Source organism: Stigmatopora nigra, chromosome 17 (genome assembly GCF_051989575.1).
Source record: "Stigmatopora nigra isolate UIUO_SnigA chromosome 17, RoL_Snig_1.1, whole genome shotgun sequence".
Classification (NCBI taxonomy): Eukaryota; Metazoa; Chordata; class Actinopteri; order Syngnathiformes; family Syngnathidae; genus Stigmatopora; species Stigmatopora nigra.
In genome coordinates this window covers 7,486,140-7,500,835 of record NC_135524.1, presented here as the reverse complement: position 1 = coordinate 7,500,835, position 14,696 = coordinate 7,486,140, and the positions used below count along the sequence as shown (strand labels likewise).

The following is a 14,696-nucleotide window of genomic DNA, read 5'->3' as shown; positions in this document are numbered from 1 at the left end:
GATATCACACTATTACTGAAGGAGAGCTAGAGGTTATACTATGTAGCGAACAACAAGGGGGTGATACTTTTATTTTAATATGCTTTACTTTTAGTTTTTTTGTTTTTTGCTAAGAATTTTGGAGGTGGGACAGTAGTATCTCTACTTACAAACATCTCTGGTTACAAAAGAAATTCAAGTTATGAAATGCAAAATCTAAAAAAAAATCACCGAAACACAAATACACTTGTAGTGTCATGTAATTTAGTTCTAACATGCGTAAAGGACATAGTTTCTGTTTTTTGGTGAGTCTTTCGAGTGTGCTAATTGCAACTTTAAATTTGGTTATTTATTATGAGGTAACACTATAAATGTTAAAGAAATGTTTGAAGCACTGCCACTGAACCAGGGTGGTGGTCTTTGTCTAATATGTACATTTTTGTAAAAGTTATGTTTTGTTGTGACAATTGTACACTCAAATTGTGATAGACAGTGTGTGTTCATCACCTAACTATTTATTATTTAAATGTGATTTGGGATTTAAGTGCACAAATTGTTAGGAATTTAAATGAGGATTTGAAATCTGATGTCTTTTAAGGCTTTTGCACTGTAATTTTTTTAGGTTAAATTGTTTTCTAATGGACTGTAAATTTCTCTTTCAGACTTTACATGCAGACACAAAAGAGATTTAAAATCTCAGGTGAGAGACTGCGGGACCACGTCCAAACATTAGGCCTCCTCCAGCAGCCAAATGTGGAGGCGCTGCGCGAGCCAGGGGAAGACCCCTACGATTTTAAGGAAGGCGACATCGAGTACACATTCTCCTCTTCCAAAAGATTAAAAAGTCAAGGGCGGGAATCCAGCAAGAGAGCCAAAGTACGCAAACACCGGTGCTAATATTATAAGGAGCTTGACTGCCATTAACCTGTACAGGTTTTCAAAGGCATCCTTTAATCTCTATTAAAAAGTGATTTTCATAACTAATTCTTTATAATTCTCCATAGAGTGAAGAAATCACCAGCAATGGCAACCTGCCAGATGGAAAAGATGCAATGTCCATTTTTAACTCTGGTCCAAAATCAGGTGGGAAACATGATTTAACATCAGAAGTCATCTTTTTTGGTTTATAAGCTAAGCCTGTGCTTGTTTGTTTTCTTTTAGATGAATCAAGTCAGGACGATGCAGCTGCCAAAGCTAATCCTTCTCTCACCCGGGAAAAAGACTTGGCGGTGAATATTTCAGATCTAGACAACATTTTTGATGAAGATGAGGAGGAGCTAGGGGTGAGAAATACACGCTTATGTTGAGAAAATAATGCAAAAACGTAAAACATACTGCGAACTGTGATCTTAAATCACCTAAATATTATTTCAAACTTAAATGAAATGTCAATATTGATAATAATCCAGGCTAAACTGTTTCAAAGTATCCTCTACTTTGACACAAATTATTACCCTTTGTTTGCATTATTGTTTATTTACAAAAAAAATCCATTACCAACTCTTATGACGAATAATGAAATTAAGATAACCCGTTTGAGGAAATTTGATAATGCTCAATCATTTGTACTATAGGACATTTTTTGGCTTTTAATAGATCTACATATTCACGTTTCAGTCCTAAAATGTAAATCCCCATTAATATAATCTGTATTAAACTAATTTGTAGACGGTTTACCCCAATCAGCACTCAACAAAAATCCCAGGATCCACAGAGGATCGCCTTATGAGTAAAGAAGGCCGAGCTCCAGTACCTTATCCATCAAGTAAGTTCTATTTTTTTTTTGGCAACCACACAAAAGTCTTGCAAATCCTTAAAACAAACCATATTAAAACTGCCTTATTTCTATCTCAGCAGTAGCAGACCTGCAGCGTATGTACCCCACGCCACCTTCTCTGGAGCAACATCCCGCCTTCTCTCCCATAATGACATATCGGGACACGCCAAGTCAGGAGCCCCCTGTCTCCAGTGGAGCGTTGGAGACCCTTATTACGCCGGCCACTTCTTCCCAGATGCTTGATTTCAGGATGGAACCTGAGGAGGGAATGGCTAGTCCATGGCAAGAAGACTCCAAGGTAAGAGCAAGTAAAACACAAGTCACATTGAATGTACTATTTTTGACTGTATACATGTTTTTATATCACAAAGATGCAATTACAAAATGTCCAATCACCTTTGTTGATTAATCGCTAATGCAACATTCATTATTAATTTGAATTGGAAATAACACTTATTGTTTTTATGTCTTCTTTGTCCAGACACAGGTGGTTTCTTCCATGTTCACGCCACTTCCGTGCCTCCCGAGTCAGAGTTTAGCACCACTTAAGATTCCTGAGCAGTGCTACTATCGCCCGTCATGGGCACTCTTGCCCAAAATGGAGCATATTCCAGCTGTCATGCACAATAACATCAGCAGTTTAATCAGGGATGGATACACGTGAGTAATATGTTATTTTAAGCTAATCACAATTTCATGACAATACAACATTGCCAATGATACGATATTTGTCGATAATACAAAGTCTGCCAAGATTGCACTCAACATGATTCAAGGCCTTTCAATTGATTTAAAACAGTAGTATATGCACAATAAAACAATTTGCTTAGTGTCACCTAAAGTAATGAAAAATTAAAATCAATGTAATATTTATTACTGAAACACATCAGACATTCATACATTCATTTTCCACTTATGAACCATACATGCTCACATTCATATGTAGGGGCATTTAAGTGTTGGAACCCGCTGGGGGTATTTAACCCTCGATCTCAGAACTGTGAGGCATACGTGCTAACCATTCCACACTGAGCCAACATCACATTTTCAATACCACTTATTCTCACCACGGTAACAGGGGTGCTGGAGCCTATCCCAGCCAACTATGGGCTGAAAAAAATCTACATACACTGCATCATAGTTTAATATGTAATATTTACATAGATATGTCACACAGGAATATTAGCTTCAACAAAATAATTTTAATAACCAAATAAACACTCACCACAATACAATGTATCCTCTTCATTTCTAATGCTATGACCTATAACTCGTGGAGTCACACACCCACCTGTGTTATCTGAAGCTCGCTGAAACAATAAAAAACCCCAACAGGTCACTTTATTTACAAATAATAAAGATAACCTTCCCTTTTGTTTGAAACCGATGACATTCTCTTAAAAATGCCAGCTTTCGGACCTGGATATTGCTGCTTGGCATACTATCAGCAAATACTATTAGTCATAAACCTCAGGGCAAGCCACTGACTGTTCTTCTGTAATAGCATCAAGCATCAGGCCTAGCCTTTTTAGGCAACAAAGTTCTCAGATTTACTTTAGTACCACCATATAGAATCAGATTGAATCGTATGCATTAAAAATCCCCCAGAGCATACAGCCTCATGTGTTTTTCTTTTTCAGGAACATCCCAAGTGTCAGTGCATTAACAGACCAGGAGTTTAACCAGATAAGCGGCACCACGGCTTCCGGAAGTGCCACCATGGGAATCTTACCCTCTCCGGCCACCCCACGTTTCTCTGTACCCACTCCACGTACCCCTCGCACGCCACGTGGAATGAACCCCGCCAGCTCTGGCCAAGGTTCTGTGAAGCAGGATGGTACTGAGCTAAGCTCACCTGTTTCTACCCCTTCCACCAGCCTGCCTCTCAGTTCTGTGGAGCCGCTTTCTCGACCAAGGCCATGCCTCCCAGAGAGCCACAGCCTATATTCCATCCTCCTCCTGTCAGACTCTGTCCTTAACGTCTTTAAGGACCGTAACTTTGACAGCTGCTGCATATGTGCCTGCAACATGAACGTCAAAGGGGCTGACGTTGGGGTTTACATCCCTGATTCCACCTGCGAGGATCAGTACCGTTGCATGTGTGGCTTCAGCGCCATTGTGAACAGGCAGTTGGCCCACGGCACGGGACTCTTCCTCGAAGACGAGCTGGATATTTACGGCCGACCCTCCGAGGTTGGACGGGCTGCTGAGAGGAGGTTGGCTCTCTGCCGGAGGGAGTCGACGATGGGTGACCCCCGGGCAAAGCAACCTCAGGACAACGTGCTGGCTTCCCCATCTGTCTTGGTCCTACTTCAGGAACAGTGTTCGCAACCTATTACTTCCCTCGCTTCACTGCACCTTCCCCACGGCTGTTCCAGCTATTCCCGCAAAGGGGCGCTGCTACAAAGTTGGCTATCGGAAAAGCAGTGGGCGGATGGGAGCGATGCCTGCGTGGAGTGTTATAATGCTTTGGAACAGGGACTCCAGTACGTTGACAATTCCACGGGGGGAAAAGTTGATCCAGCTGTTGTAAGAAGTACAGCTCTTCATCCCTGGCCTCACACTAACGGTAAGACACAATTTTGGCAGCCAGAGATGTGATGCTTGTGGGTGGACAATCTAGAAATCTAGAATTTGCATGATTTTAAACGTATGTTGATGTGTTTCTTCTTTGTTCATTTGTTTCCTGGTTCAAGAGACTCTTGTTAACATGTGCATATCTGTTTTGTGTGTGCTTGTCCTCCCTGTGTCACTGTTCATCCGTGCAGTGGTGGATATGAGCATGTTGTCGTCCCAGGACATGGTGCGCTTGCTGCTGTCATTGCAGCCCTTCCTACAGGATGCCATACAGAAGAAAAGAACTGGGCGGACTTGGGATAACATACAGCATGTTCAGGGCCCACTTACCTGGCAACAGTTCCATAAAATGGCGGGTAGAGGCTCATACGGTAAGAACAACCTTTTATTTTTCATCCATCTAATTCAACCCAAGCAAAACCTTGATTTTAAATCCTTTCTTCAGGTTCTGAGGAGTCTCCGGAACCCTTGCCCATCCCCACGGTGCTGCTTGGCTACGATCGAGAGCGGGACTTCCTTGCACTGTCCCCTCTGGCTTTGCCTTTCTGGGAGAAACTCTTGCTAGAGCCTTATGGGGGGCAACGAGATGTGGCGTATGTGGTACTCTGCCCTAATAGCCCTCCTCTACTGGCTGCAGCTCGGTCTTTCTTCCTGGAGCTCAGTGCTGTTTACGAGGTAGGAGATCGTATTTGTTTTATTACAAGTGGCCAGAAGAATGTGTCTCACGATGATACTATTCCCAGACGTGTCGTCTTGGGAAGCACCGCCCTCTGGCTAAGGTGTCTGTGGATGGTATAATCCGTGTGGGGGAAGAGATGGAATCAGAAAGGCTGGAGGAGACTGATGTGGATCAGTGGTTGAAAGGCACTTGGGCTGGAGAGCACCCAGACAACCTCAGCAAATTGAAACTTTATGCCTCTGCCTGTAAAATGCAGCTAGGTAAGACTTCAATTCCAATCTCCCAAAAACCTTCAAAACACAATTCAACAAAAGTAACATTCGTACAATTCAAATAATTCTCAATTTTTCAGGACCACAGCTTTCAGCACTACCTTTGGACAGCTCCCTTCTATTGCCATCCAAAATTCCAACACCAACCTCTTCAACACAACCTGCTTCCTCCGGACAGTCTCAAATGTGGACACCTGACGCAGAACCGGCTTCGGGGGCTGTCGGGGTAACAAACTCTTCCACTCCAACTGCAGCACCCTCTGGGCAGACGGGTGAAACAACTGCCGGAGGATCCGGCGACTCGAAAGGAACCTTGAGTGGTACACCAGCAATCAACAAACCAGCAGAGAACACTGAAGTGTAAGAGCTAAAAAAAAATCACATGCTCACATCCCGGCACTGTTTATCCATTTGGCAATACTGTAGAATTCTGATCCTGGAATTAGCTTGTTCGCTTCACAATAACAGGGGTCCAGGTCTGAATTTTATCTCCATGTTGGTTACCATAACTGTGTGGTTTTTGTTTGGGTCCTCTGGCCTTTTACATTGCAAAAACGTGCACGCTAGCTTTTAAAAATTGACCATAGGAGTGATTGTGAGTGTAAAGATTTACATCCGAGTACACCTGACAGACCCTTGCTTATTTTTTTCAGCACCGCCGAGCAATCCAGAATTGGCATTCCGACTAGCCCCGACTCCACAGACAGCCGTATCAACCCACCAGCCATCGTTGTTTACGTCGTGGATGCGTTCGTCAGCCCGTCTGGCGTGCGGAGCGAAGGAGTGGAGGAAGAGGAAGGTGAAGAAGTCGAGGCTGGGAGTGTCTGGATTCTTGGGCTTCTTCGCTGCTACACAGAGATGCTGCAGACCTTGCCTGAGACTATAAGGCCTGCACTTGTTCTCCAGGTAATGAATTTTCCCTATATGTTGTCTTATATCATCTTATCTTCATCTGGTATTTAAAAGAGGCTAATGCATAGACCCATGCATTAGCAAATCTTATTATTAATCTTGGCCGCGTCCTGTTGTATTTTCTGAACAAATTTGGAACATTCAAACAACTATACTGACATTGCAGTTTTGGGTCAATGCCTTCACCACTGCTCTTTTTGCAGGTGGTGCCATGTCAGTATCTCCTACAACCTGCAAGTGGGGAGAGCCATTTGTACCTGCAGCACCTACGCTCTCTGGCCTTTTCCTGTTATTCGCAATGCAGACGCTTGCGACCACTGCACACTCACATTAAGTCCCTGACTGGCTTTGGTCCGGTGTCCACCATCTCGTCTGTACTCAAGAGCCCAGATGTAAGTCACATAACATACTTACTTATTCAGATGTTGTATATTTGTTGTATTGCTGTATACACACATAATTGACATTTTAGGATTAGAATACACTGTAATTTATTATCACAAAAAATGTTTTGACTACCTGCGATTGGCTGGCAATTAGTTCAAGCCGTAGTCCACCTCCTGCATGTAGTTAGTTGGGATAGGCTCCAGCACCCTCTTGGGGATAAGCAGTACACAAGATAAATGAATGATTTATTATTATTCTTTTATAACGTGATTTTTTTTTCTCAGCATCCGAACCCAGTGCATCTATATACACCTCCATTCATCCTTGGCCCCACCCGGCCCAAGCAGCCCGAACAAGGAGAGATTTGGGCTGAAGTCCCTGCCAGATACAATGTTCTCTTTGTGGGATATTGCCTATCACATGACCAGCGCTGGATACTGGTGTCGTGCACGGACCAGCAGGGAGAGCTGCTGGAGACGAGCATAATCAACATCGATGTGCCTAACAGGTTAGTGTGGTCTTAATTTTTTTTCTGTATTTTGTGGACCATAAATCACACTCTTTTTCATAGTTTGACTTAGGCTGACACTAATACTCAAATGCAATATGTTTTTTCCCTCCTATGTTGTTTTTTAGATATTATTATCTGCATTTAGCGTGTTGCTCTCCAGTTTTGTGTTATTACTTTACCCAAATGGGTGATTTATGTATATTTTTCCCTCTTCATTGTGAATTCCCAATTTGGTGCGACTTATAGTGCTTTACTACTTCAGGCTGAATATATTCATACTTTTCCCAACCTTTTTTTTCCTGCTGCAGAGCACGGCGACCGAAAGTTTCCGCTCGCAAGATGGGTCTGCAGAAGCTGTGGGAGTGGTGCGTCGGCATCATCCAGATGACTTCACTGCCATGGAGGATTGTAATTGGCCGGTTGGGGAGACTGGGCCATGGTGAACTGAAAGGTGAGTGTCATGGCTTTCATTAGGTGGAAGTAATTTATTTTGTAATATAAAGGATTTCAGAGCAGTTCCTTACGAATGTTCAAGTTTCATTTTTTTTCATGTTTTTTGCTAATGGTTGTTTGACCTAAAACATAGCCTGAACACAAGTCATTTTGGTTGCTCTGCTGGGTGTGGGGTCTTAGTTTGAAAACTAGGGGGCACTACGGACAATTGTCATTTGTGTTTCCTTTAAATGTACTCAAAGTATGTTAGTATGTAGTTTTTGACTGTACTTTATCGACATTCATCATAATTACCATATTTTCTGCACTATAAAGCACACCGGATTATAATGTGGAATCTCCATGAATGGGTATTAAAATTTGCTTCATGTAAGGTGCATCACTTTATAAGATGCAGTAGTAGTGTTATAAATCCACTACTTGAAGCAATAGTTGTAGTAATAGTAGTAGTTGTTAGGAGTTGTGCTACACATGAACTAGATGGAGCTGTGCTAAAAGGAATTCCATACAATGATTAAACAACACTGATTCATATATAAGGCGCATTTCTGGCTTTTGAGCGCATTCTTTTAGTTGTGGCTTAGTGTGGAAAATACAGTAGTTAAATACTTACCTGGTTTGTAAGTCATGAAGTTGGTATCTTTACTTAATTGCAGCATGATTCATTGCATGAGACTCTTTGATTATGCCATTTTTTTCCTTTTATCACCACTAGACTGGAGCTCGCTACTCGGGGAGCACTCACTGCATTCGATAGGACGCCAGCTCAGAGAAGCCTGTCGCATGTGTGGGATTTCGACGGTAGACACCCCCTCCATCCTCAGTGCTTGCCTTGTAGCCATGGAGCCGCAAGGTTCTCTTGTAGTCATGCCTGGTGAGTAAGGGCAGAACACTGGAGATCTTTTGAGTACCCACCTGAAGGTGATTGTATAGATCATAGGGTTTTCCATTGAGAGACCTTAAAATATTATGGAATTCATCCATTTGACTTTTTAACACAACGAATGATTGAATAGCGAATATTTGAATACATATATTTACTGTAAAGACATTAGATTTACTTTTTTATTCATGCACAGATGCTGTGACGATGGGTTCAGTATTCGGACGCAGCACCGCCCTAAACTTGCAGACGTCACAGCTGAACACGCCTCAGGACGCCTCGTGTACGCATATCCTCGTTTTCCCGACGTCCGCCACCACACAGCTGGCGCCAAGCTCCTACCCCACCGAGGACAATAACGGTACACATTAGCTTTTACGGAATAAAGTAGTATCAAGGTCATGTCTTTAGACAGCCATAAAACTCCACATTCATGGTCAGTGAAATCACTGGCTGGCTTTGTGGCGAAACAAAACAGTATAAAGCTACTTTCACAAGACTCATAATGTTCACTCAACCTAGAAATATCACGCTACTGTTCTCAGGAGTATTTAGCAGGATTTTTAAGTATCACGCTGAAATTTGTGAACAAACATTGTTTACCCGAGAAGTTTTTTTCTGTTTTTCAACATTGTTAATTTTCACTGACCCAAAGAAAATACTATATTCAATGCATATAATGTAGTCACCCAATGATGTATTCTTGTTTTTACCATAGTGTGCATTCTCATCATGTAATGATGCACCATTACTCAATTAAAAGAGCAGTAAATTAATGTATTTTGCTCCCCCAGACGACATGTTCGACCTGCCCTTTCCTGATGAATTAGAGAATGACATCGGACATGACATGATGTTGATCACGGGTAACCTCCATCCTTCTCCAAACACTTCCCCTGTACCCTCGCCGGGCTCTCCATCTGGAATGGGAATGGGATCCCATTTCCAACACACGAGGGTGAGTGACTACAAATCAGTAAATATTTTTCCTACCTCTCAACGAGACAAATTATAGTCAAAAATATTCATCAGAGCAGTAGGAATTATATTTGCATACATTGAAATTCAGAAATTAGACAACATAAGATTGGAAAAATGTTGCCTGGTCTCATTAGTATTGATTTCTATTGCAACATTTCGATGGTTAGGTCAAGATTTGGTTTAAAATAGGTGATCCATGTATGGATAGATTCATTGCTTAGCACACTTTAGACCCCTTAGAACAAATTGCTTATCATTGGAAAGGTCTCGTCCAACCTTACTGTTATTGTTGCTGACCATCTCCATCCATTTATGACCACCATGGACACATCTTCTGATGGCTCCTTCCAGTAGGCTATTGTCATGCAATGTATTGGAGCTCAAGTGATCTCAGATCAGTATTCCTGAACATGACAATGTACTCAAATAGGCTCTGTAGTCACCAGATCTCAATATAATAGAGAACCCTACACACATACTATACAATAAGTGGCCCCTACTCCTGTGGTGGTTAGTATACGTGGAATGCTCAAACTAATGTTTTCACCTGGGATTCTTTTTAAATAGCTGTTCCCTATTGAGTGCTATACATTATTGAAGACGCCACATAAAGCTGATTTGCACTAAAGTGGGTCTGCACTAAAAACTGATCAAATGTTATAATGAAGGCCATATGTTGTTCAAACATAAAACAATTTGTACTTTTGTACCAAATTTGGTTTCACAAATAAATTGATATAAATGTACTTATTATGTTCATTTTGAATAGTATTTTCTAAAGTGATATACCGAAATTGCAATATAATAGTCTTGAAATGTAGTATCAGGATTGAGTCATTCATTACCTGTGATTTGTGATACAAATGGTATGTACAGATATGAGGCAAAACACACGCCTATTTCCCTTTGAGGTATTTAGCAACATACTGGTTCAAGCTCAGATCCTCGCGATTGTATCTTGACTGACACTTAACGTCACATGACCAAACAGCATGCAAGAGTGAAGTGCTGCCAAGCGTGGAGGAATTTGGCTTGAGGGCCAAAGGGGCGAAAAAGAGACGCAATGACAGTTTCTTAACAGCTCAATTGCAAAGTAGAGAGCAGCATGACTCAAACACATTGTTGGTGTCATCGCTCACCTGAGGGAAGAGATAAAAGTACACTCAAGAGCTAGTTGGATTGGTGAGAAAATTGGAGGCTTGAGCACACCTGGAAAACTACAGGGTGACCCTGTTTCACAGACAACAAATAACCCAAATTATTTCAAATGTTTAACATTTTATTTTGGCTACTTAATACTTAGCATAATTACCAGTAACACAGTCATTCTTTCTTTTCATGTGCTAATGTAAATATTCAGAAAATCTAATAATTTATACACTGGTTACAAGGAACAATTTTATAATTCAATTGTGAGTAATGGCATCATTCCTATTTGATTGACTGTGATTAATCACATTGTCATACAGATAAACCAATATTAATTTCAAAAGAAATTAAAAAATACTTGTATCTGTCCTGACTTCCCTCTACTTATCCTATCAGTTATTTGGTGGTAGCCCTTGTTTTAAGCATGTGTTGTCCGTGTTCATGGTCACTCATTGAATTTCCGGTTTTCACAGAGCCAGGGGGAACGCTTACTATCCAGAGACAATCCTCCGGAAGAACTGAAGCAGCAGCCGCTGGCCCTGGGCTACTACGTCTCTACTGCGCAGGCTAGCGGACTCCCACACTGGTTCTGGGCACCGTATCCTCAGGCAGAGAACCAGTGTCCTCTCTTCCTCAAGGTATTCAAATCACACCACTACACACTTGGTTCTCAATGTATTATTTTTTTCTTTTTAGAAGGATCTTAAAAATATATTGTCAGAGGGTCTTGCAACCACCAAGGGGCTCTTTGTTAATAATTAATATTTTTTATTTGGTGCTGCAATTATACTTTGAAAAATGTAATAACTCACAAGGGTTTTGTAGGTTGCTGGTGCCTATCCCAGTATCACTATAGGCAAAATACAGACTACACCATAGCTAGACTGGTTACCAGTCATCCGTAGGGCAGAGAGTGAGACAGACAACCATTTTTACTCAAAATCATACCACTAAAAATTGATCCCACGCTTGCCTGCACCAAAGTCAAGCAAGTGAACCCTTACACTATCAGATGGCTGTAATAAATCAATGGAAACCTTTATAGGAATTGCATAGTAAAGTGCATCCTTGAATCAAGAGAACACAATCCGAAAAACACTTGCGTTTTTGATTTATGATTGACATTTCAAGCCCAAATTGAGTTGTGAACTACCTACAATACATTGCCGCTTAAGACAACTAAAATAAAATAAAATAAAAATGTTCAATAAAGGCAGTGTGAAGTAAACTTTCCAAACTTTTTGGATTAACATGAATATGGCTTCTGATGTTCTTTACACATTGCAGATCAAACACAGTAATACTATTGAATGTACCAATAACAAAAAAAATACCTTTATAAAATCATGTATTTTATATGCTCATATATACACACATTTACACACAGGCCTTTTTCTGTGAGAGAATTATCGTGAATGATATAGGAGAGAGATGAAAGGAGCAAAATTTCGACAGGGTCCATGGGATAGATGATGTGGAAACGGATGATGTTCTACGACATTGCAGCTCCCCTCATGTGGTGCTGTGTTTACTTTTGCATCTCCACAGGCTTCGCTCCACCACCACATCTCAATGGTCCAGTCCGATGAGCTGCCAGCAGACAAGACAAAGAGGACCCCTCACCCGCTTGATTCAAAGACCACCTCTGACGTGCTTCGGTAAATATACAACACATGTAGCGTTTCCTGCCTGCGGGTGTTGAATGTGATCTAAAGCGACTGCAGAAAGTCTGCTGGCTCTAACCCATTGCGCTATGCTTTTTTATTTTTATATAATTTTTTCAACATTCTTGACTTTGAACTTTCCTGACAATTCTATGAGCATAATACTTTTAAAAATATATATATAAGTGTATATTTATGTGTGTATATATGTATGTATACATGTGTGTGTATATATGTATGTATACATGTGTGTGTATATATGTATGTATACATGTGTGTGTGTATATATGTATGTATACATGTATGTGTGTATATATGTATGTATACATGTATGTATGTATGTATACATGTATGTGTGTATATATGTATGTATACATGTATGTATGTATACATGCATGTGTGTATATATGTATGTATACATGTGTGTGTATATAGGTATGTATACATGTATGTATACATGTATGTATATATGTATGTATGTATGTATGTATGTATGTATGTATGTATGTATGTATGTATGTATACATGCATACATACATATATAAATACATATATGTATGTATATATGTATTTATACATGCATACATACATATAATAATACATATATGTATGTATATATATATATATATATATGTGTGTGTATATATGTACATGTGTAAGCATAGCAGTAATCAAACTATTTAGAAAAACAATTGAATTTAAATAGTTTTCAGTTATTAATATTTTTTTTGTTAAATTAACAACTAATTAAAGTGCTTGAATTTGCAATGTAAATAGTAATGAAACTAAAACAAACCCAGGAATAAGGTGCATTCAGACTTTTCTGGTGTACATACAAATAAAGAGTTAGATTTTTTCATGGAAATGTTTTGAGTGTAACACTAATATGCTACAGAATCTTCATAATAGTTTTCTTCAAATGCAGGTTTGTATTGGAGCAGTACAATGCACTCTCCTGGCTGACATGCACACCTGCGACCCAGGACCGCCAGTCTTGCCTGCCTGTGCACTTGGCCGTGCTGGTCCAAATGTACAACGCCATCCTCAACATGCTATAGCCGTATTCTTCTGCGGCTCTTTGTACTCCTGATCGCAGTTCCTCATCTCAGAGAGAGCGGACTCTCCAGGGAACTGCAAAGTCGCAGTGCTTTCTAATAGAGTGACCCCACAAAGGTCTTGTCACACCCAAGGATTTTTTTTTAAATATCTGCAGAAGAACTCTTCCTACCTGTAATATTTTACAACCAGCAAATTTGCATGTCAACCCGCACATGTGGCATTTTTTTGACGCTTTTCAGTTTGATCTGGACAAAAAAAAGCGCTTTTGAAAGTTGAAAGATTGTCTTTCAACTGGTTTGCAAGTGGCACTTTTTCTTCACCTTTCAAAGGGATGTCGATAAGCAATGGTGGTACAAAAAAACAACAACAAATGATGACAAACAAGGGTGTTTATTATGTAAAACATTCGCAAAGACTTGAAAGTTATTTTGTAATATTAAAATGAAACAGTCTGTGGCCTGGACACAGTTGGGATAGGCTCCAGCACCTCCCGTGACCCTTATGAGGATAAAGCGGTTCAGAAAATGAGCTGAGAAAAACAAGGCCTTTTTTTAAATTTCCTAATGGATATTAAATTCTTTGGGATCTGAAATAAAAGTCAAATTAATGTGATATTTATACAAATTATATCATGTAATAGAATGTGATACGTATATACTTAACAAATATATATTACCTCTTCCAAACAGGCACTTAATTATAATAAAGGGTGATGGATACTTGCCTCTTAAGGAATCAGATGAAACCAATTCAAACAAATTGTAATTTTATTCTATTTTGTTTGATGATTTTAGTTCCAAATATGAGGAAGACATTGGAAAGTAAATGCAATCCTTGAAATGGGCAATCGAAGATGTTTGAATTTAATATTGAAGAATGACAAGAATTTGTCTTCTGACGATGTCAAGCAAACCTCATGACTTTGCTATTTGTCACAAGCATGTTTGTATTATACACCATTTGGCTGTGTTTTTCTGGAGTTTTCTAAAGCTGTACATTTCAAGCTTGTTTTTTTTCTGTGAGTTTTTATACATACACATATATATATATAAATATATATATACATAAAAATATAAATATATACAGTATACATTGCGAAAGTCATTTACTTCCGCCCAAAAATGTGGAAATTGCCAAGTGAGTGTTCACAAATTGTACAGACATGATGCAAGTTTGCAAGACTTTGTTACTTTGGTCATCAATTTGAATATCAAACAGATCCACACAAGTGGAAGATATCTGTTACTTTTACACTATTTTTTAAAGTAAATTATTAAAAGCCTTCCAAGTGAGGACATGCTTTTTGTGCTCTTATATGTGCATCGGTTACACTTACCAGACACTTTATTAGGCATACTTTTGATTTTTAAGGGACAGTCCAAATGACATTTATATGAAAAATACTGTGAAAGG

The 14,696-nt window shown here is 39.8% G+C and overlaps 1 protein-coding gene across 5 annotated transcripts in view; it reads left to right on the top strand.

Moving 5' to 3' along the window:
• The window catches only part of LOC144210812 (mediator of RNA polymerase II transcription subunit 13-like), a 77,182-nt gene extending 62,607 nt beyond the window's left edge, over positions 1–14,575 (top strand). For 2 of the 5 annotated variants that reach the window (XM_077737718.1, XM_077737717.1), the window contains 21 exons: positions 642–855; positions 984–1,062; positions 1,141–1,262; positions 1,648–1,744; positions 1,834–2,054; positions 2,238–2,416; positions 3,397–4,325; positions 4,525–4,704; positions 4,779–5,008; positions 5,077–5,272; positions 5,365–5,644; positions 5,938–6,190; positions 6,400–6,588; positions 6,868–7,091; positions 7,403–7,545; positions 8,263–8,421; positions 8,627–8,791; positions 9,225–9,388; positions 11,034–11,198; positions 12,109–12,218; positions 13,150–14,575. In XM_077737718.1, coding sequence (XP_077593844.1) covers positions 642–855; positions 984–1,062; positions 1,141–1,262; positions 1,648–1,744; positions 1,834–2,054; positions 2,238–2,416; positions 3,397–4,325; positions 4,525–4,704; positions 4,779–5,008; positions 5,077–5,272; positions 5,365–5,644; positions 5,938–6,190; positions 6,400–6,588; positions 6,868–7,091; positions 7,403–7,545; positions 8,263–8,421; positions 8,627–8,791; positions 9,225–9,388; positions 11,034–11,198; positions 12,109–12,218; positions 13,150–13,282 — 4,432 coding nt within the window. In that variant the 3' untranslated portion in view covers positions 13,283–14,575. The remainder of the gene's footprint in view (positions 1–641; positions 856–983; positions 1,063–1,140; positions 1,263–1,647; positions 1,745–1,833; positions 2,055–2,237; positions 2,417–3,396; positions 4,326–4,524; positions 4,705–4,778; positions 5,009–5,076; positions 5,273–5,364; positions 5,645–5,937; positions 6,191–6,399; positions 6,589–6,867; positions 7,092–7,402; positions 7,546–8,262; positions 8,422–8,626; positions 8,792–9,224; positions 9,389–11,033; positions 11,199–12,108; positions 12,219–13,149) is intronic. The other 3 variants (XM_077737721.1, XM_077737720.1, XM_077737719.1) reach the window with 3 other exon arrangements.
• Positions 14,576–14,696: the final 121 nt, after the last annotated feature.